The sequence below is a fragment of the Balearica regulorum genome, chromosome 4 (genome assembly GCF_011004875.1).
Source record: "Balearica regulorum gibbericeps isolate bBalReg1 chromosome 4, bBalReg1.pri, whole genome shotgun sequence".
Lineage (NCBI taxonomy): Eukaryota > Metazoa > Chordata > Aves > Gruiformes > Gruidae > Balearica > Balearica regulorum.
Genome location: NC_046187.1, coordinates 71,900,017 through 71,920,511, shown reverse-complemented (window position 1 = coordinate 71,920,511; position 20,495 = coordinate 71,900,017). Strand labels below are relative to the sequence as shown.

Here is a 20,495-nt window from a genome sequence, read left to right as displayed (position 1 = left end):
GGTGCATAAAAATATACAGTACTATTTTTCAGAATATAAAGCAGATATTTCTTTTGCCATAATACAAGAAGTTATTTATTGGAATTGCAAGGCAAGAAACGTAAAACTATTTAAAGTCATATAAATTTGTATTATACTGTATAATAAGCATGTGGAACTCGTTACCACTGAAAATCATTGACACCAAGAGAGCATGGTAGGTTGTTTTATTATTATTATTTTTACTAAAGATTAGATTTATTAAACAAAAATGCAGACATTCTTTGTCTCAAATTAGTGTTATAAAAGACAATGGGTTTCAGGATACTACTAGCTGTCAATGGAAAAGTAAGCAAGGGTCTTTAGGGGTGAATGTCCCCCCAAAACCTGTCCAGCAAAATGACTCTTGAAGTATTTAGCACTGACCTTTGTCAGAAGTGAGGCAGCGGGATGATGGGCTGATCTGGGAGCGGTTCCTGTATTCCGCTGCATTACCGTAGTCCAAGTGCATTTCGAGGAAACTATTCAGGCAAAAATATACCATGACCTGAAGTAATTCTTACTGGAGTCTCAATATATTAAAGGACCATTTCATCCACTGTGGAAATTGGCTGAGTGGAAAATTTCGCACAGCACCATAGGTGGAGAGAAAAATTTTTTTGCAGGGGCATTTGAGTAAAATTCTGCTTTTAGGAATTGCAGTAGAATCTGTAATATCTGCTGTGGATAAATCAGCCACCAGGTTTTTAATAGTCGGTTTTAAAGACACCTGTACGGTGAGCTGCGTAAACTTCCCTATTTCTCCGTCTTGGAAGGAGGAAGGGCTGAGTCAAACCTGCTGGAATTTGAAGTTAAGCTTTCTGATGTGCTGGTCATCAAAAGTTTTGCTGAGATTAGCATGCCAGCTCTTGCCGTTTAGCATCACTTGGAATATGTGCTGAATTCTTTCTATTATGTAGGCTATTTGGGGCATTCAGCACATATAAACCCGTAATTAGTCCTTCTAAAAGAAAGCACTGTCCTGTCATGGCTCATATGCTGATCTTAATGTGTAGCAGTGCGCTGCATCTGTTGTTATAATATTTCCACTGACATAATACACATGGGCTTATGAAAAAGAAGCAGGGTTTGTATAGCTTGCACAGTGGTCCACAGTTTTGACTAATTCCCTCTGATGTTTAAAAATAAGAACTGTGTGAATGCAAATTTATTATTTTCAAAAACATCACCCTCCCCAAAGCCTAGGAAACAGGATGCAGCTGTTGCTTTTTGATTTGAATCACAGTCAATTAATGTTAATGATTGGTAAATTTGAATCTGTCTCATGATTTGAATAAAAGATTAGTCTAATTTTTTATTTTCATGTGTACATGATAGCAATTAAACAATGTTGCTTATGTAATACGTTGCTATACTCTATGAGATTAAGCAACTGGAATATTCGACCTCTGCTACAGCAAATGATAAAATAAAAGTGTGGCCAAATTACTGCAGAAAGTTAAATTTGAATATTTTAACATCTTTCTCTTTAATTTCAATAATTTATAGCAGATGCACAACTTAGTTCTGTACTTTCATACCTCTTTCATTTCCTCACCATTGATTGGTTCATGAACAGTTGCTATTATTTATTTCAAAAGCTTTTCTCAGAAACCCCAGGAGATGGATCTTGTATCCATTCCTTAAGGCAAGTAGTAATATCAAATACTGTAATAATAATAAAAAAGCAATAGTATTTTGAGGAAAGAGTAAAAAAAAAAAAAGCAAGTTACAGATTGCTTACTTTTTTACTGACTAAATATCGATGATTTTAAAAAAAAACTATCTAGAGCATAATATTGTAATAATTTTATTTTAGAAGGTGGATTAATAGGCACAGAGAATAAAGTCTGAAGAAAGGTCAACGGCAGCACAAATTACCCAACTGGTGTCTCAGTCCATTCAGCAGAGCATTTTGGCAGTAGGATCTCAAAGCCCATTAATTTATTCACTTCTCTGCAATAAGACAAGCAACTACCTTTCAGATTAACTGGGTTCACAGTGTTTTTCAAACTTCAGATATTTGTCTACTGGAAACTCGACTTTGATGCCTGAATTTTTGGAGTTCTCAGTTGCCTCCACTCTCAGCTGGATTTTAATAGAGACTCATGAAACAGCAACAGGTCTACATAAACTCACCGTGAATTTATTTTCCAAGCTCTGCTGCCTTTCTCACTTACCCCTGTTTCTTACCTAATTTTTCTGCCTGGCTTGCTGACTCAGGCAGTGATTTGCCCAATTTGAAAGTGTTGAATGTTTGGCTCATCTTAGTCTCTCATTACTGGACTTTTACATGCCAGCCTTACTATTGTCCTGTTTCTTTTTAACTTCTTCATTTCTCATTAAAACAAACAAACAAACCAAACCTACAGAGAAACAAAACAAACAAACAAAAAACAACTTTACATTTTGGATGTAACTAAGACCTGATATGATAAGTTATGGTAATGACTGACTTAGAGCAGTAAATTCATCTTTCTTTTATATTTCAGTTCTGCTAGGGTTAGGCTTACCTCAATGTAGGCAAAAACTCTTAGCTGCCTCACTAGGTTTTCTGGACTTCTGACAGTTGTGGGAAAAAATATTTGAAGTGAATCCTGAAACTTGATATTAATATCCCAAGCACAACTACAGGCTGGGTGGAGAATGGATTGAAAGCAGCCCTGAGAAGAGGACTTGGGGGTGTTGGTGGATGAGAAGCTCCACATGAGCTGGCAACGTGCGATTGCAGCCCAGAAAGCCAGCTGTGTCCTGGGCTGCATCAAAACCAGTGTGTCAGGCAGGTCAAGGGAGGGGATTCTCCCCCTCTACTCTGCTCTTGTGAGACCCCACCTGGAGTACTGCATCCAGCTCTGGGGTTCCCAGTACAAGAAGGACATGGAGCTGTTGGAGCAAGTCCAGAGGAGGCCATGAAGATGATGAGAGGGCTGGAGCACCTCTCCTATGAAGAGAGGCTGAGGGAGTTAGGGGTTGTTCAGCCTGGAGAAGAGAAGGCTCCAGGGAGACCTTTTAGCAGCCTTCCAGTGCCTAAAGGGGCCTACAGGAAAGATGGGGAGGACTGTTTACAAGGGCATGGAGTGATAGGACAAGGGGTAATGGCCTTAAGATGAAAGAGGGGAGATTTAGATTAGATATTAGGAAGAAATTCTTCCCTGTGAGGGTGGTGAGGCACTGGCACAGGTTGCCCGGAGAGGTTGTAGATGCCCCATCCCTGGAAGTGTTCAAGGCCAGGTTGGATGGGGCTTTGGGCAACCTGGTCTAGTGGAGGGTGTCCCTGCCCATGGCAGGGGGGAGTTGGAACTGGATGATCATTGAGGTCTCTTCCAACCCAAATCATTCTATGATTCTATGATAATGTTACTAAGTCCGCTATTTGATTTGTTTTTACCAGAAAGCTTAACCATCCCCACTATTCCAGTGAATGCTCTCCTGTTTGCCTCTACCTGCAGTATTCTTGCTTCTTTCCAAAGGACTGACACTCCTTTCCTCCTTATCTTCTCACCTCTCCATCTATTTAATCCTTTTTTTCTTTATGTATGAGCCAAACTCCATACAAGTAGATGCTTGCTGTTGGTGCTGCTTTTAAGCTAACAAAGTTTTCTCTGCCTACCTCCTGGTAGTGATCCCTTTTCTTAGGCCAGAGCTATGGTAAGCAGTCAGAAGTAGAAGAATTAGTATCCATTCAATGCATTCAAGCCAGAGAAATACCCGGGTTTATATAGCTGCAATCCTACAGCTGTGCAGGCTAAACTACAGCTCTTTCTTCAAAATCATGATAGTTTTGTCAAAAATGGGGTCCAGGTACACAGCTGACCTCAGAAATAAAACCCAAGGTACTGACCTACTCGGGCAAAATACCCACTCATGAAAACTTCTGCTAAGTAGTAAAAGAATAAACATAGAAGATGTAGGCCTGCTGGTGAATGGGGTGGATGGTTTAGCGAGAGCAGATGCAAGTAATAAGGCTGAGGATACTTGGTACCTTCTTTATCTCAGTCTTCATTGGCCAGGTCTCAGTCTGCTGTGCCTGGAGCACGGTTAGAGGAAATACCAGTAGTGGAAAAGGATTGAGTCAGTAATCATCTCTGAAAGTCTGTGAATATTGAGGGAGGTCCCTGGTGACTGAAGAAAGGCCACTGTTGAACACATCTTCAGAAAGGGCAAGAAGAGGAATTAAAAGCTGATCAGCTTCCCTTCAATGCCTGGGAAGATCACAGAGCAAGCCACCTTGGAAGCAATTTCCAGTCGTGTGAAGGAGAAGATGGTGACTAGAAATAGTCAGAATCATATCTGACCAACCTGCTTGCTTTCTGTGATTAAATGACTACATCTGTGGATGAGGGTAGAGCAGTGTATGTTGTCTAGCTTGACAGTAGAAACCCTTTTGACATGGCTCCAAGAACATCCTTGTAGCCAAGTTGAGATGTTATACTCCAAATGGATGGATTACCAGCTGGGTGAAAAACTGGCTGGATCACTGGCTTCAAAGAGTGGTAGTTAATGGCTTGTGCTCTACCTAGAGGTTCATTCCAAGTGGAGGATGGAGGGGGTTGTACTGGGACATGCCCTGTTTAATATCAACAACCCAAAGGAGGAGATGGTGGAGTGCATGTTCACTATTTTGCAAATGTTGCCAAACTGGGGGTCTGCAGTCTGCGCACATGAGGGCAGGGCTGCCGTTCAGAGGGACCTGGGCAGGCTGGAGGGATGGGCTGACAGGGACCTCATGAAATTCAACAAGGACAAATGCAAAGTCCTACCCCTGGGATGGTCGAATCCTCTGCGCTGATACAGACTGGGGACGGACAGGCTGGGCAGCAGCTCTGCTGATGAGAACTTGGGGGTCCTGGCTAACGCTAGGCTAAACTCAAGTTTACCCCCAGAGCAGAGTCAGCGGAATAGCAGCTCTGAGCTTTTCCCATCCTTTTTGGGATAGTGTTTTGCTGTCCTCAAGGCTCAAACCCTGTCCCGTGAAGTCATAATGCAGCTGCTGGACCTTGCACTGGCATGGCTGAGATGTGCTCATGCACGGCTTTTTGCTGTCTCGCCCGTGGGGATGACCGACCACGGGGAATGCATTGCAGTGAGCAGCTGAGGGTGGTAATGTTTGAAACCCCATTGCTTGAATATACTGGGGCTTTCAACATGGGCAAACAAATGTGGAATGTGGACTTGGCTAGTAGCTTATAGTGGTTTAATTGGTATGTTCTTCATGCAAATAGCCTAAACAATTGAACTAAAAATAATGAATATCAAGTGATGGTTGCTGTCAGCCCTGTATTTAGCTATTTTGTATCTGTGCTTGATGGATATGCATGTATTTGTAGGTTGTGCTAGATATTCTCTGACTATGAAATCGCAGCAGCAGGTTGTGAAACATGTATGAAATTAAAATTTTGAATGCATAGAGGGCATAAAAATATGGATGGCTGTGGAGGCTTTGCTATGCAGGACTATGATGTGCATTTCTAAGTAGATGGAAAAGCTCATCAGACCTTGTAAGAACAAGAGAAAAAAAGAAGAATCCTTAAATGGCTTTAAAATCTAAGCAAATCTTTCTGCTTTCTTTCCTCACTGGTGGATTTCCCCTTACTCTAGGCTGAGAGCTGTTTAAAAGGAAGAATTTCAAGTTCCCACTTTTAAGTTTGGCACTGTTTTTATCATGTTTACATGTTATTTAATTCTATCCTTTGCAGGACTGGTGTGGGCAGGATGGATTCTCAGGAGGAAAAACCTGACAGGCTTCAAGAAAAGGGGGTGGGCCAGGTGTCCAGGAATAGTTTTTATCCTTTTTTTCTGCTAGCTGGAAGAATTAGATTTGGTTCAGCTTTTTGTTCATTTGAATGAAATTTGGTTTATGAAAATGGAGCGTTTGTCATTGGTCTTGCCTTTCCTGTTGTGTTCCCTTGCTACATTTTTGATTTAAAATAACGACTGGAAAAGGCAAATAAAAAGAAAGTTTGGGACTCTAACTGGGCACTAGCGTTTCTTTGAGATTTATAATTCATCTATACACCTCAGTTTTATATTTCTCAGTAAAAGTAAATAAAATAGCAGTGGGTACCAAGTAGGATAGCAGTGAACTTTGTGTTAGGAGTGAATAATAGATCTCATAATAAGATGCATGTGAAAGACAAGGTATGGTTGATAGTCCTTTCACTGTAATGTTTTTGTGCGTGCTATTTATAATGACTTATTAACTGTCTTTGTTGGTTTGGTTTTTTTTTTTTTTTTTTTTGTATATTAATGAAATTCTATACTTCTTCCTGCACTGATCTTTATTCTGCAACAGATGAGCAAACATCTATATCTCATGGTTGTTACTAGGATGTTTACCTGGGCAATTCAGAGCTTTTAGGCAACATTAGGAAAAGGATATGAATTATCTTTATAGCCATTTGTATTTATCATGGAAAATAAATGTTCATTCTTCAAAGCATGGAAGGACAGGGCTGCCTGTAGTTTGGTAAAGGCTGTGGGGTGTTGCCTACTCTAGTTGTCAGGGACCACTGTCAGACTGGTTAGTCTGGCCCTCTGTAAGGGGGAGAAAAATTACTCTACAACCACCATAGTACTGTTTCTATTGGAAGTTGTAATGTTCTTTATTTTGTATTTAATTTCATTTGGGGTTTACATGCAACTATTAATCACAGGTCAAAACTAGGAAAAGAAACTGAAAGGCTCTGTGGGAGATTAAAAGAAAAAAGTGTCTAATTTTATTCTCATTAAAAGCATTCAGTTTGACTCCTAAATGTGACCAGAACAAGTGTTTTGAGACAGAAGATCTGTATGAAAAGTACTTTTATAGGAAAACAAGCTTTAATGTTGTATGCCTTTTCTTACAGGAAATTAAAATGCATGACTGACAGTGAAACCGTTGCACCTGACTGGCCTTACTACAAAACCATTGATAGGATCTTATCCAAAGTGACAGACCACAGTGATGTGAAAATGCATGAAAATCAGCAACCAGGTCCTTCTACATCACAGACGGAGGCCTCGCAGTCTCCATCAGCTAAGTCTACACCTCTCTATTTGCCATATAACCAGTTTACATATGAAGGAAGGGAAGAGTGCTTTGAAGATGAACATTCAGAGAGCTCGTCAAGCTTACTTTCTTACAAGCTGAGGTAGCATCTATTTTTCCCCCCTTTCTTGTATTTCACAGAGTGAACCGGATCTGCTATGTAAAGGGGACACCCTAGCACATTTTTCTCTAACAGCTGTTGTATCTTTTATGTAAATCACAAATGAGATCTGTTCCCCAATCTCAGTCACTTTGCTGAATTAGGGCATTTCCTTTATTCCTTTAAGAGAGACTGGAAGGGAGTAGGAGGACTGGGCAAAAAGTTGTGTAATATTGCCAAAACTCAGCATGCGTGTCACTGCTCACGTGAGGCAGAGTGTTTACAATAGGAGTATAGGCATGTCCAAGAGAGTCCTGCAGCGCACTCAGAGATTTAACATACTGCTTAGATGATTTTTCGTGTGCTCGAGTTTTGCTTTTGGTATGAGTATGAAATTTCTCTGGCTTCAGCTATATTAAAATGGTGAAAAGATGCAAACTAAATATTTCTGCGGACACTGAAATGCTACTCATGCAGTTTGAAAATCCATTGCAACATTTTAAATACAATTGAGAATGTCACTTTTTCGAAGTAAATGCTAGTTTGAGAATGCAAACGTGTTTCCGTTTCTGATAAGATTGGAGTTCTCTGGAAGGCAGCGCTTTAACAAAAGGCAGGGTTGTACATTTGATACAAGTTTTAGATTTTACTGGTCTCATTTTTCATCCAGAGTGGTGTGAAATAAGAGTTGATTACAGTTTTCTGGCAGGAAAAAAAGTTGATTCTAGAGATCCTTATCATGAGTCTGTGAGGCTCTAACTATAACAGTAAAATTATCTGCCAGTCATGCAACTGAGAAGGTGTTGAGCTGGGACAAGAACCAACCTAACAAGTTTGGATTATTGTTTCCAGGCCTGCTCTTGGATTAATAAAACCAGGGTAAATTCATTCAATTATTCAAGCAAATAGTCCTTGAATAGCTGATTATTTTTAAAAACTTTTTTTTGGCAACTGAATATATATTAGAGTGTATCTTTCTTGAACTGTAGCAACCTTTTTGTTGACTAGCAACAATTCTTTTCATCCTAGTTCATTGTAAGTAGTTGATATCCCTGATACATAATCTTTCTTGATTTTAGGATTTGAAAACTCCGAGATCACGTTTCTTACGCAATAACTTTTTTTCCCAGTTCACAATTTGATTTCCAATAATATTATTTAATATTTAATTAGAGGTCACTTTTCCACAAATATGAGGTATAGTTTATTCACTAGACTCTTTGATAACATCTGACTTTTAAAAAATACCAGATGTAAAGTTTCTTCATCTTAGGGACAACTGCAGGACAACAAAGATTTTGTACAATAGGTGACTGGTAGGGGAGGACAGAGGTCACCACGCCAGGTTTCATTATTTTAGAGTGTAGACAAGCCATCACAGAAGTCAAGCTAATCAACCATAAACGTGTATCTGTTGTGCTTACAGTCTGCGCATGGACTCCCACTCTCATGTAGCTGCTTTCGTTTACAGCTAAAGTGGACTTAAACCACTCTAATGGAATTATTTCCATAGTGATAAGGTCTGGAAAATTTAGGCTATAATGCATTTTAGCCAGCTTCAGGTTTCGTAATTACCTTTGTCCAAGGTAATTACCTAATCTCTTTTAGTAAAAAATATTTTAACTTTACTTGACCAATTCAGCTGGCTGCAAGTCTGTATGGCAGGTAACGATGCTTGGTCCTCGCAGTCGGTCAGGCTGCAGCGCTGCTGTTGCCTGCTCAGGATGGCTGTGTACCAGGGTTTGGAGCTGGAGGGAAGGGTAGCTCAGCTGTCAGTGTGGTAGGACCTCCGTAATACGTCGCTCCCTAACTTACTAATGCAGCCATGCTCTGACAGTATGCACTATAAAAGAATGTTGTGCAATATAGTATCGTGCGTGTCACTTAACAGCAAGATATGTACATATTCACAAGCTAAAATACAGTTCTGCTGCGTTTCAGAAAAGAAAAAGTTGAGTGGTAGATACCACTTGAGAGATTAGTATGACTTTTCAGGTGCGCATCGTGATCCGAATAAAAATTAGAAGGCACTTGTGCATGTGGGGCATGCATCTGGAAGGAGGAAGAGTGGTGTTACAATAGACATAGGGGGTTTTGAAAAGCTTCTACAGCTTTGACCTGTTTGGTATAGCCTGGTGAATGAGAGAAGAGTAGGAAACCCTTTTTTGGCCAGCAGAAAATACAGCGCTTGCTAATGATATCAGATGGGTTAAAATCACTTACAGCTGCCATGGCAAGACAAGGCAGATAGCTCTATTAGAGTTACTAATGGAAAATTATGAACTGAGAAGCACTTTTCAGCTTAAGCAATTAGTATGTAGTCCTGTATTTGAAAAACACTTTGAAATAGCCAACAAGAGAGGAAGGAATTAACATACAAAATTTGGGTCCATCTTGGCTTTTTTTGTAAATGCCCTTGCCTCTAAATGGTACACAGCTGATCTAACAGATTCAAAAAAGGAACTGAAGACAATACTGGGATTTGAAATGAAAAGAACGTTTCAGGTCCTCAATTTCCCTCTCAATTTTTGTACTTTATGGCTATGCAAACCAATTATTTTGAAACATATTTTGAAAAATACACACACAGATCCGTATGTAAAATATAGATGCATTTTACAGCTGTATATTTTACAACTGTATATTGCTTATTTTTCTATAAGGCAGACTATACACAGATCAGTCAAGTGTGCAAAGTAAGCTTACGCTGTGGGATTTTTTTCTTCAGTATCTTTTTAAGTCAACTTTTAAACTTCTGCAAACTTTACTCTCAAATACAGCTTTTGACTGTCAGCTATGTATTTTCCACAATCTCCTTGAACATAGCAGGAGGCTACATAGCTTTTTAAATTAAACTTAAAAAAATTACTGAATTTAATGCTTAGCTTTCATGATAGAGAAAAATGTCAAGATTTATACTTCAATCAATACATACATACTCTCAGGCTAAAAATTCTTCGCATTTTATCTGAAATTCTTTCAGTTTGGGACCTTCTTACAAAAAATCCAATTTTGCTAGTTAGTGATGTACAATTAACATGGGATGAAATTAATTTTTCTTTTGTTGCGATTTGCAGATGAGAAAAACATTTGGAATCCCTATTTCCCTTTAATGGGGTGCCTGCTATTTGTTTGGTATTGTTCTAACACTGCTCTTGGGCATCAACAAAGCTTGTATTATACTGCAATGTCCATCAAACATCTGACAATAATAGAATTATTCTATTATGGTCAGATAATATAATGCAATGTGGTGGAGTCTTGTACCGCAGCTTAAACTTTTCAATCTGAATTCCTGATACCAGTATAAATAACTTTTTATCTAATTGAAAACAGTGCTTTTTTCACCCTATGGATTAATTTATAGTCTTTATTTTCACTGTTATGGTAATGACAGAAAATAATTATACAGACAGTGAATGTGGTTCAGACTTCATCTGTTATGCCATTTCTATCGTACTGAAAAGGGGGGTGAAAGAGTTACTTTCGTAGATTAATAGACCGTAATAAACCCACCACGTCATCTAGTCTGACTTCCTGTTAAACACCGTCCATGTGTTTGAATTCAGTTCTTCTGGTGTGGAGCCCAGGAATGTTATGGAGGGGGTTCTGTGACATGCTCTCTTCAGCAGAGGACTGCTCCACTCAGGAGCCCCATGTCTCTGTTGTCCTCCGCTTCTTTGTTCCTATGGTTCATTTGACTCTTGGAAATTTTTTACTAGATATCCAGTCTAGATCTGATATATTCAGAAGATGGAGAATTCATCTGTTCCAGTGATTCATCCCTTCTTAAACGAGTGCCTTGTTTCTGATGTGAATGTAGTGAATTAAACTTTCGGATGTTACTTCTATTTATCTTTCTTTTCACTATAATGGAGACCCTTTCAGTATTTTTCACTTTTTGCCTCAAGGTAGTTGAGTACCATGATCATACCATCTTTGGTATTCTTTAATTTTTAGGTGTTGATTAAATAATTTGGTACAGAAGGTTTACACATGGAGATAGAGCAAGACTTGGTAATGTGAATTAATCAAGATATGAATTGCTTAATAGAAGTGCATTAAAACTTGGTGAGGATGCTAATCCAGGAAATAACAGTTTTGGCAAAGCCTTTAATCTTTCTGAAATTATGCCATGGCTATTTAAAATCTGAATGGGCAGTGTCTACAAAGCAGTTTGAGCTTTAGGCTATGCGCATTATGTAGTGCATCTTAACTCCTTATGCGGACTTGTTATCATAGTAAGATGCTTTGCCCAGGCTCCAAGCCATTTTTGTGGTTCTTTTCTACACTTCAAGGATGAGTCTCATTAATTCCTGAATGCATTTAGCTGCATTTGATTGAAGCTAGTTTACTAGAAGATCCAGGTTGCTTGATTCTCAGTCCTCAAACTCTGAAGATCTTTGTGCCATGTCTAATATTAATATTAATATTATTTCCAGATAATTGTTGATTATTTTCCATAAAGATGTCTCAGATTTGTACATAACTAAAAAAGCACAACCAAGCCAGAAACAGCTGTTTGTAGTTGAAAGTCATAAATTCCAGAAACTGATGGTACCAGAGACCCATTTGCCATGAAGTAGTCAGAAAGGAATATTTGTTTTTATGTTTTTGTGGAGGTAACACATTTTGATAGACAGACTACTCTTTGTATTCAACTCCTGCTTCATCAATTATTCACACACATCCCTGAAATGGGCCTTATTGGGTGAGTGTAGGCAATCAAGGAACTTTTAATTGAACAGTGAATTAAATTGATATTAGACAAGTGGACAGCAAATGCATTTGAGACTTGCCTAATATCTTGCCTAATTTTATCTGGAGGTTTTGCTTTGTTCTTCCTGGTCCCCAATACATACTGTTATTTCTGCTCAGCCTAGAAGAGAGGGAACATTTTCTTTCCCTTGGTTTGCTTCATGTGAACCCCGCCTGTTTGTTTTAGAGCACAGTGTGGAAATAGCTTTGCAAGGTTCTGCTTGAAACGTGGTCCCCATGCCAGAGCTCTTCCACGCTTTGTTTGTGTGTTCAGGGGAATACCAGTGCCAATTGTCTTGGAGGATCCCTGTGGTAGACACTGGAGGCCCAAGAATATCAGCAGATTGTATTTGAGGTCCTGGATTTCCTAGACCCCTCTTACCTCCAGATTTCAAAACCTACATTCAGAGACTAGGCTTGGCAAAGAGTGGAAGTGCTTCTTTGGCAGAGGATGCTGTCAGGATCTGTTGCACCCCTACTGTCACAGAGGTGTTGGCTGCCCAGGAATGCAACATGGAGAATCAGCAACAGGAACCGATTGGTGTTTGCTACAGCAAACATTGATCATTTCTTATGCTCATGCCTGTAGATTGCCAAACTAGACTTACTCCTAGCTGAAACTATCTGAGGATACTGGTACTGGTGGATTATTCAGTGCTGAACCCATGTTCCTATCTCTGCTTCCCTCTTGACTTTCTTTTAGAAAAAGTTATTGACACTGGAGAGGTCTGTCTGGCATGCTACCTAGGAGACCTAGAACTTCTCAAGAAAGATGGCTCAGTATCTGAGGAAACACTTCAGTATTCAAATAACTCCTTCAGACATCACTGGACATTTTACATTGTTTCATGTTGCTGAGGGTCCTTTACTCCTAAATTAGATTCTTTAGATCCTTCTTTTGTAGACCCCTTCTCAAGAGCTCTCCTTTAAGAGCTATTCTGCAAGAAGAGAGGATTGTAAATTCTAAGTTCTTACTATGGACTTGTGAGTGATCATAAAACCCTCTCCAAATGTTTTGCCTCTCTTTCCTCTCTGGACCTAAGACAGTTATTGACTTGGACATATGGTTATATGTCTTACAGGTTCCTGATGGACCACATTTGTTTAACTGAAAAATAGATAAAATCCTGTACAGACTCTAGGACAACACTTCAAAATTTTTTTTCTTCTCTTAAAAATAAGGCTTATTTTAGATCTTTCAATCAAAATCACTCCATTTCCTTTTTTCATGGTGGTTTTTTTTTGATTGAAATTAAAAACCAAATAGCAGCCACAATTGCCAAGAAAGTCACACAATACTCAATGCAGCACAGTACCATTGACATGCCTCAGATTTTCTCTCATTCCTTATTAAGGACCGTTCTCACCAGGGCTTATTTTGACAAGACATAAGCCCTCTTGTGGCTCTAGGAGACAGTTCTTGTTTCAGACAAGAGGTCTTACTATAGCTACTTTCTAGTAGAATCACAGAGTCACAGAATTGTTTAGGTAGGAAAAGACTTTTAAGATCATCAAGTCCAACCATTGACTAGCACTGCCAAGTCCACCACTAAACCATGTCCCTAACCACCACATCTACACGTCTTTTAAATACCTCCAGGGATGGTGACTCAACCACTTCCCTGGGCAGCCTGTTCTAATGATCGACAACACTTTCAGTGAAGAAATTTTTCCTAATATCCAATCTAAACCTCCCCTGGCATAACTTGAGGCCATTTCCTCTTGTCCTACCACTTGTTACTTGGGAGAAAAGACCAACACCCACTTGGCTACAGCCTCCTTTCAGGTAGTTGTAGAGAGTGAGAAGGTCTCCCTTCAGCCTCCTTTTCTCCAGGCTAAACAACCCCAGTTCCCTCAGCCGCTCCTCACAGGACTTGTGCTCCAGACCCTTCACCAGCTTCATTGCCCTTCTTTGGACACACTCTGGCACCTCAGCGTCCTTGCAGTGAGGGGCCCAAAACTGAACACAGTACTCAAGTGTGGCCTCACCAGTGCTGAGTACAGGGGGATGATCACTTCCCTACTCCAGCTGGCCACACTGTTTCTGATCCAAGCCAGGATGCTGTTGGCCTTCTTGGCCACGTGGGCACACTGCTGGCTCATATTCAGCCAGCTGTCGACCAACACCCCCAGGTCCTTTTCTGCCAGGCAGCTTTCCAGCCACTCTTCCCCAAGCCTGTAGTGTTGCCTGGGGTTGTTGTGACCCAAGTGCAGGATCCGGCACTGAGCCTTGTTGAACCTCCCACAGTTGATCATGGCCCATCAATCCAGCCTGTCCAGATCTGTCTGTAGAGCCTTCCTGCCCTCCAGCAGATCAACAGTCCTGCCCAACTTGGCGTCATCTGCAGAATTACTGAGGGTGCACTCGATCCCCTCATCCAGATCATTGATAATGGGATTGACAGTGGGATGCCTCTCCTTCCTTGCCTATTCCTCCTAAAGGGTTTATAGCCATCCATCGCAGCACTCCAGTTGTGCGAATCATCCCACCATGTTCCGTGATGGCAACTATATCATATTTTTCCTGCTGTACAATGGCTTCCAGCTCCTCCTGTTTAGTACTCTATAGGGAACAGGATAGAGATCCATTGAGTTTTCAATAATTAAATCTTGGTGAAGACAAGTTTAAACTGAAAAGGTGACTTTGGCTAAAATAATACCATAGTTTCAGAAAGTTTCTTGCTCTGCCTACCAGAAAGCAAGCATGAATATGAGTGCAGTGATGGGAACCTTGGAATAACAGATTCAGTGTTGTCCTTTGGCTGCTGTAGACCTTTTTCACTTGCTTGACCTCTTTGAGAACCACACTTCAAATCATTCTGGCCCTTAGAGTTAATGGGGGCAATCAGAATTTGCTGTCAGCCAAGATGCATTCTTGCAGGATTGTCTGGCTGTGATTATCTCAGTGATCAGCTACAAGCTTGACCCACAGTTTGAGCAGAGCAGCATGTATTTATTTTACATACATTTATTTGATGTCCAAAACAAAATATGGCATATAGAATCTGCAAAGGTGACTTTATTTTGTATACCATCTAAGTTTTATTTAGCATAAAGATGACTTCCCTTTTCCCTTAGCATCATCAAAGCAGTGTAATGGTGGTAAAGCCCTTTGAATTGTAGAAGTAACTTTGAATTCTTTTATAACTGAAAGCCAGTGGTCTTTGTTTACCATGTTAGTGTACATTTATAAAGGAGGATTGTTGTTCTTTCTTACCTATGCACAGGGGGGACAGCACATTTAAATGACTAAACAGTACTCAGTTTCCCTCAAGACCAATTCTAAAGTTTTTCTCTAAGATTTTAATAGCATTTAATTTAATCCACTTGTTTCTTTCCATAGACCTCACCCTTTTTGGGTCATTGCACTCTTAAATGTCAAGAGGCTTGTGTCTTTTTGTTATATTTGCATTAAGTCTTTCAGGTGCTTAGGATTGTTTATTTCTCTTGCTGAGAGATTTGAATGTCACAGTCACTGTTGCACAAAGCCTGTCAAGTAGGATAAGGACATGAATGAAATTATGATACAAATCTGCCACAGCTAAGTGACCTCCCTCCCCACTCCCCTTCTTCGCTTTAATAAAAACACATTCCTCAAGAGTTCAAGTTATCTTTATTCAAGGATGCCTTGAAATCTGCAAGGTGTTGACATGGTATACTGCTCAGAACTGTGCTCTCTCATTATTGCATTTCACCCCGAAAGGATGCTGCATTTGGCAGAACACGACTGAGATCGCTTTTTGTGTGAAGGGACTTCAAGACCCATCAGCAGATAACTTTGATGTTGGGGACTCTACTCTGGAGTTACAAAAAATGTAAATGAACATGTGAACTGTTGCTTTAAGTTAGAAAAGAAGTTTTTCAGCTGTGACTGGAGGTTTTTAAGATGTGCAGTACACATTTGCCTTCTACTTGCCTTTCTTCCTCCTTCACACTTCAGCATGCTTCTTTCTTAGATTACAGGTTAAGAGAAACAGATCTCTCTGTGTGTGTGTTCTGACTTGTACGCTGTCTAGGCTGGTTTTGAATTCACGAGTTGCACTGTCACCCCAAGTTAGGATGGCCACATGAACTACACATCTTGAGAGTGCTGTCTGTATTGCTAGGTTTATCTTTCTTCTAAACCAGAAACTCAGCATGATGCAGCGTAGAGGAAATTCTTAAAATATTACCCCAATTGCACATGGCAGTTCTACAGATTTCAGATGAGGATATACAATTTGATATGTGTTTGTCTAACTTTTATACCCTGAGAGCCTAGAGACATTTGGCTGGAGGAACATCAACATGACTGGATACATAGACAGCCTTAGATTCGGCACTCTGGTGTTCTCCAAGAGCTACAAATACTCTTTTTGAATTTCAGAAGAACATTTTTTTTTAATCCAAATAGCAATGAATTACTATACTGAAAACAGAGTCTTTTCTTTATATTATGGTGAAAACAAAACTATAGGCAGAGGGTTATAATGCGCTCGAAATTTTTGTTAAAATGTTAGGAGTTTGAAGGGAAGTATGGTTTGTTTTGTTAATGATCATACTTGATAAAACTTGTCATTAACCTAAATATGAGAAGAAGGTAGCCATAGTATCCTGTGTTTGTGACAAATACATTAAATTTTAAAAAATATCTTATGCAACTGGCAAATGCCTCTAAAAGCAAATATGAAATGTGATCAATCCATGACCTGTAAGAAAAGAGGGAATCTTGTAAGCTGTATCCTGCTAAGCTTTTATGTTGTTTATAATGTTTTGAGATGCAATTTATAAATAAGCAGTCAGTGCAAGTGCTGTGTCTCAGTGCAAGGGCAAATTCTGAGACTAGTATGCTGTAGTGGGATCAGCCTTACTGATGCGATGCTTTAAAAAACGAGCTGTAAGTTACGACCACACATAACAGCGCAGCGCTTTCTCTGGATTGGATGGTTATTGCAGTTTTAGAATTGGGGTTTTAATGGCCAGATGAGCAAAATGTCTCTCGCAATATGGTTTATAAATTCAATATGTAAAAAATATCAAGATTAAAAAAAAAAAACCCCTGGTATTCCACATGGAAAATTCTTCTTAAAAACAATGAGATTTAAAAACTTGGTTTTTATTTTTATTTTTTTTACAGTCTGTAGTACTATGCAATTACACAGTAAATACTTATGTTTTGCTATGAACTTGAGAGGGAATTTATCGGAGAACACAGCGGGGGTTAAAAATAGGACTATGTTGTAGCTTGGTCAAGAATGTAGTATAGAATTTTAGGTTCTAATTTTTTTTTTTTTTTCATAAATGTGAGTTTAATTGTTAACAACTATTCACATTTCAGAGCTGAAGAAAGACCAGTTAAGAAAAGAAAAATGCAAAGCTGCAGCTTCCAAAAGAAGAAGCTAAAATTAATGGAGGCCATGTTGGAAGAACAAAAGAAGTTGAGTAGAGCTATGGAAGAAACCTGTAGAGAAGTGCGCAGGATTCTGGATCAGCAAAACATCATTCAAGTTCAAAGCTTACAGTTACAGGAGAGAATGATGAATCTACTGGAGAAGATGATTTCCAAATCTAATGTGTAGTTTCCTTTGTGAATGCCTCTGAGATTACTATTGATATTATAGATATCCCTTTATTGCACACCGTATGTGTGTCTGTTGCCCTATTCCCAGGTTTTCCATGGAAATTAAAAGCTTAGTGTAATCTTAGTTAAGCAAAGAGAACAGATAATGCAAGGTGAGAGCTATCCAGTATGATAAAATTAGTGCAATATATGCCTAAGTTGACTTATTTTTATACGGAAAGGTTAAGAGATGAATAGCTCTGGGAACTTCAGTACTATTTATGCCTAGGTCAGGTATTGTTTTACAAACAGTGGTGTTGTATATTGCTTCACACCAAGGACTATAGCTTGACCTCTTTTAGGAGAATGAAATAGTGCATTTCTAAACATGGTAATTGCATCTTGACTTTGCTGATGATTAAACCCTGTTTTGAAACATATGCTGTGATTGTACAAGTGACCTATGGTTCTTGTGAAGAGCTAGTGGGGACCATGAGATACATAATTTTAAACTCCATGCCTGATATGAATAGTACTCTAAAGTATTAGGGTAAAAATAGTTTATTCAAATACACTTTTGATATAAAAAGAAAACCTCCAAACCACCTTACTATATACCGAATACTAAACTGTATAGAAGATACTTGAAGTTGCTTTTGATATTAAATGTTTAATTTTTTTTCATTATTAACTGGAATCTGTTGACTTAATGAACAACCAGCAATGAAAATTCTCATTTATTCTCTATCAAAAAAGAAAAATATTGTACTGTGTGTATATACATATATATATAATCTATCAAATGAAATAAAGAAAAAGAAGAAACTTATTTATTATTGCTGGGTAGATAGTATACTTCAGTAGTGAAAAATACTGGGAGAGATAACCATGGCCAAAGGTTTTTAATTCTTAATTGCAGAGTAAAGATCTCCTATACTGATGCCATAGAGATGGAAGTCATGAAGAACATTTGACATCTCTACAGTAGCGTTTACTGGTGGCACGACGTCGGTGTGCAATTAGATGTTTTAAGGTGTGGTCTGTAAGGCAGATCAACATTGATACACCACAAGAGGGAGCCGGAGGCATAAAGGATTGCATTTAAGTCGTTAACATGAAGTACCAGCAAAGGTTTGGTTCTTCGATGAAATATGACGTTGAAATAACCTTTAACATAAATTCAAAAATTCTTCAGCTGAATTTCCTATATACCACTTCTTTTTGTGTTCTCCTTGAAAAACATCTTTCTGCTGCTTTCACTGTATTTGCAAGACTGGAGGTTGGATTCAGATACAGAAGTATAGAATTAATGTTAGTACTAGGAACTCAGGTCATTTTCCATTCCCACTATCAAATAATGTCCCCTTGTTTTTGAAGGTGTTTGCATTTTTCTATATAATTTAACATATTGTTGCTTCTGTTAATGATAACTAAACTATTTTAAAACCCAGACCCACTGATTAATCTGTATACTTGGTGAACAGGATAAAGGTTATACTCACCAAGCAAATTAATAATATGTGGAAATATTTTTAGAAGATCCTGCAGACATGAAATTGCGAATGATTAAGTATGTTAATGTGGCCCATTCCTACAGAGTTTAATTCATGATAACAGGATAATGCAAATGTAGCAGAAGACTGAACGTGCAGAAAATGGTGGCTGCTGAAGTGTAAATGAAATAACTTTCCTTCACTCCACCTTTATTACAGGGTGATTGGAAAAAGGGCAGGTGCGTGGTGTGATTCTGCAAAGAAAGGATAATAGCTGACATTTAGCAAAAGTGAATCATAGAACCATAGAGAATGGTTTGGGTTGGGAGAGACCTTCAAGACCATCTAGTTCCAACCCCTCTGCCATGGGCAGGGACACCCTCCACTAGACCAGGTTGCCCAAAGCCCCATCCAACCTGGCCTTGAACACTTCCAGGGATGGGGCATCCACAGCTTCTCTGTTCCAGTGCCTCACCACCGTCAGAGTGAAGAGTTTCTTCCTAACATCTAATCTAAATCTACTCTCCTTCAGCTTAAGGCCATTCCTCCTTGTCCTATCACTCCATGCCCTTGTAACCAGTTGTCCTCCAGCTTTCAATTCAAAATAGTTTTGTGTATGTAAATTGAATTAGTCATATCTGAAAGAGAATCATGAAACCTTATTATATCTCTGCCTGCAGAACTACTGGTAAAAGCAGGACTGTTCCGAACGTCATGCAGGTGATCAGAATACTTGCAAGAGCATTGTCATGCAGACAGGCATATAAGAGAGAGGGAATATATATTCTGTGCTTTGTGATGGTTTTGTACATTCCACATGTAGATCTGTCACAGATTCAGGTAGGTCGATGTATCCATGTTGTAGCACTTCCTGACACTTTAACTTGTTTACAGTAAGATATAAAGAAACTCTCCCCTGACTCCAAGGGAATTAATAATATTTACTGATATTATCTACTCGAACCTTATGCAATTAAATCCAATTAATGAACAATAACAATGGCAGCATATTTGAACCTCATACCATAGAGTAGGTAGCCCCTCTTCTTACATGCTATGAAAGTTATAACTCCATAGCTGTAGGAACACAGGAATGGAGGAAATCCACTGATTCTTTGTCTGCTACCACAAGCAGCCATGTCATATTCCTTTTGTAAATGTGTCCTAAAATGAATTAGGAGTTTTGTCCCCATAATTATAAGAAGAGCTGCATTACAGGTGGGTAAGCTGCAGTTTAGAAGATTGCTTCTAGGATTGCTTCTGGTCAATTTATGGCAATTTCTTCTTGCATCAACACTGTGATTTTGCCACTTTCTACAGCATTTGCTCTTGAGAGCCAGATGTCATGTCCCATGCAGCCCTTCTTCAAAAGAATAATACTATTTTATAAGGTAGGGATCATTGTGATGACTGTTTTGCTAATTTTGCTCTTTGAGTTCATCCTTTTTAAAGATGAATGATCAGAATGATATACAGCATTCTAGATGAGACTCTGAACTTTCTCTTACATAACTGCATTAAAAGAAGTGGTGTTTTCTGGAGGTTGTGAGATTTTATTTC

General features: G+C 39.0%; 1 protein-coding gene across 4 annotated transcripts in view; it reads left to right on the top strand.

Annotated features, from left to right (window-relative positions):
* Positions 1–18,255, top strand: part of MSANTD1 (Myb/SANT DNA binding domain containing 1) — a 37,017-nt gene extending 18,762 nt beyond the window's left edge. For all 4 annotated transcript variants that reach the window (XM_075750757.1, XM_075750756.1, XM_010305424.2 and 1 more), the window contains 2 exons: positions 6,864–7,148; positions 17,221–18,255. In XM_075750757.1, the coding sequence (XP_075606872.1) occupies positions 6,864–7,148; positions 17,221–17,461 (526 nt within the window). In that variant the 3' untranslated portion in view covers positions 17,462–18,255. The remainder of the gene's footprint in view (positions 1–6,863; positions 7,149–17,220) is intronic.
* Positions 18,256–20,495: the final 2,240 nt, after the last annotated feature.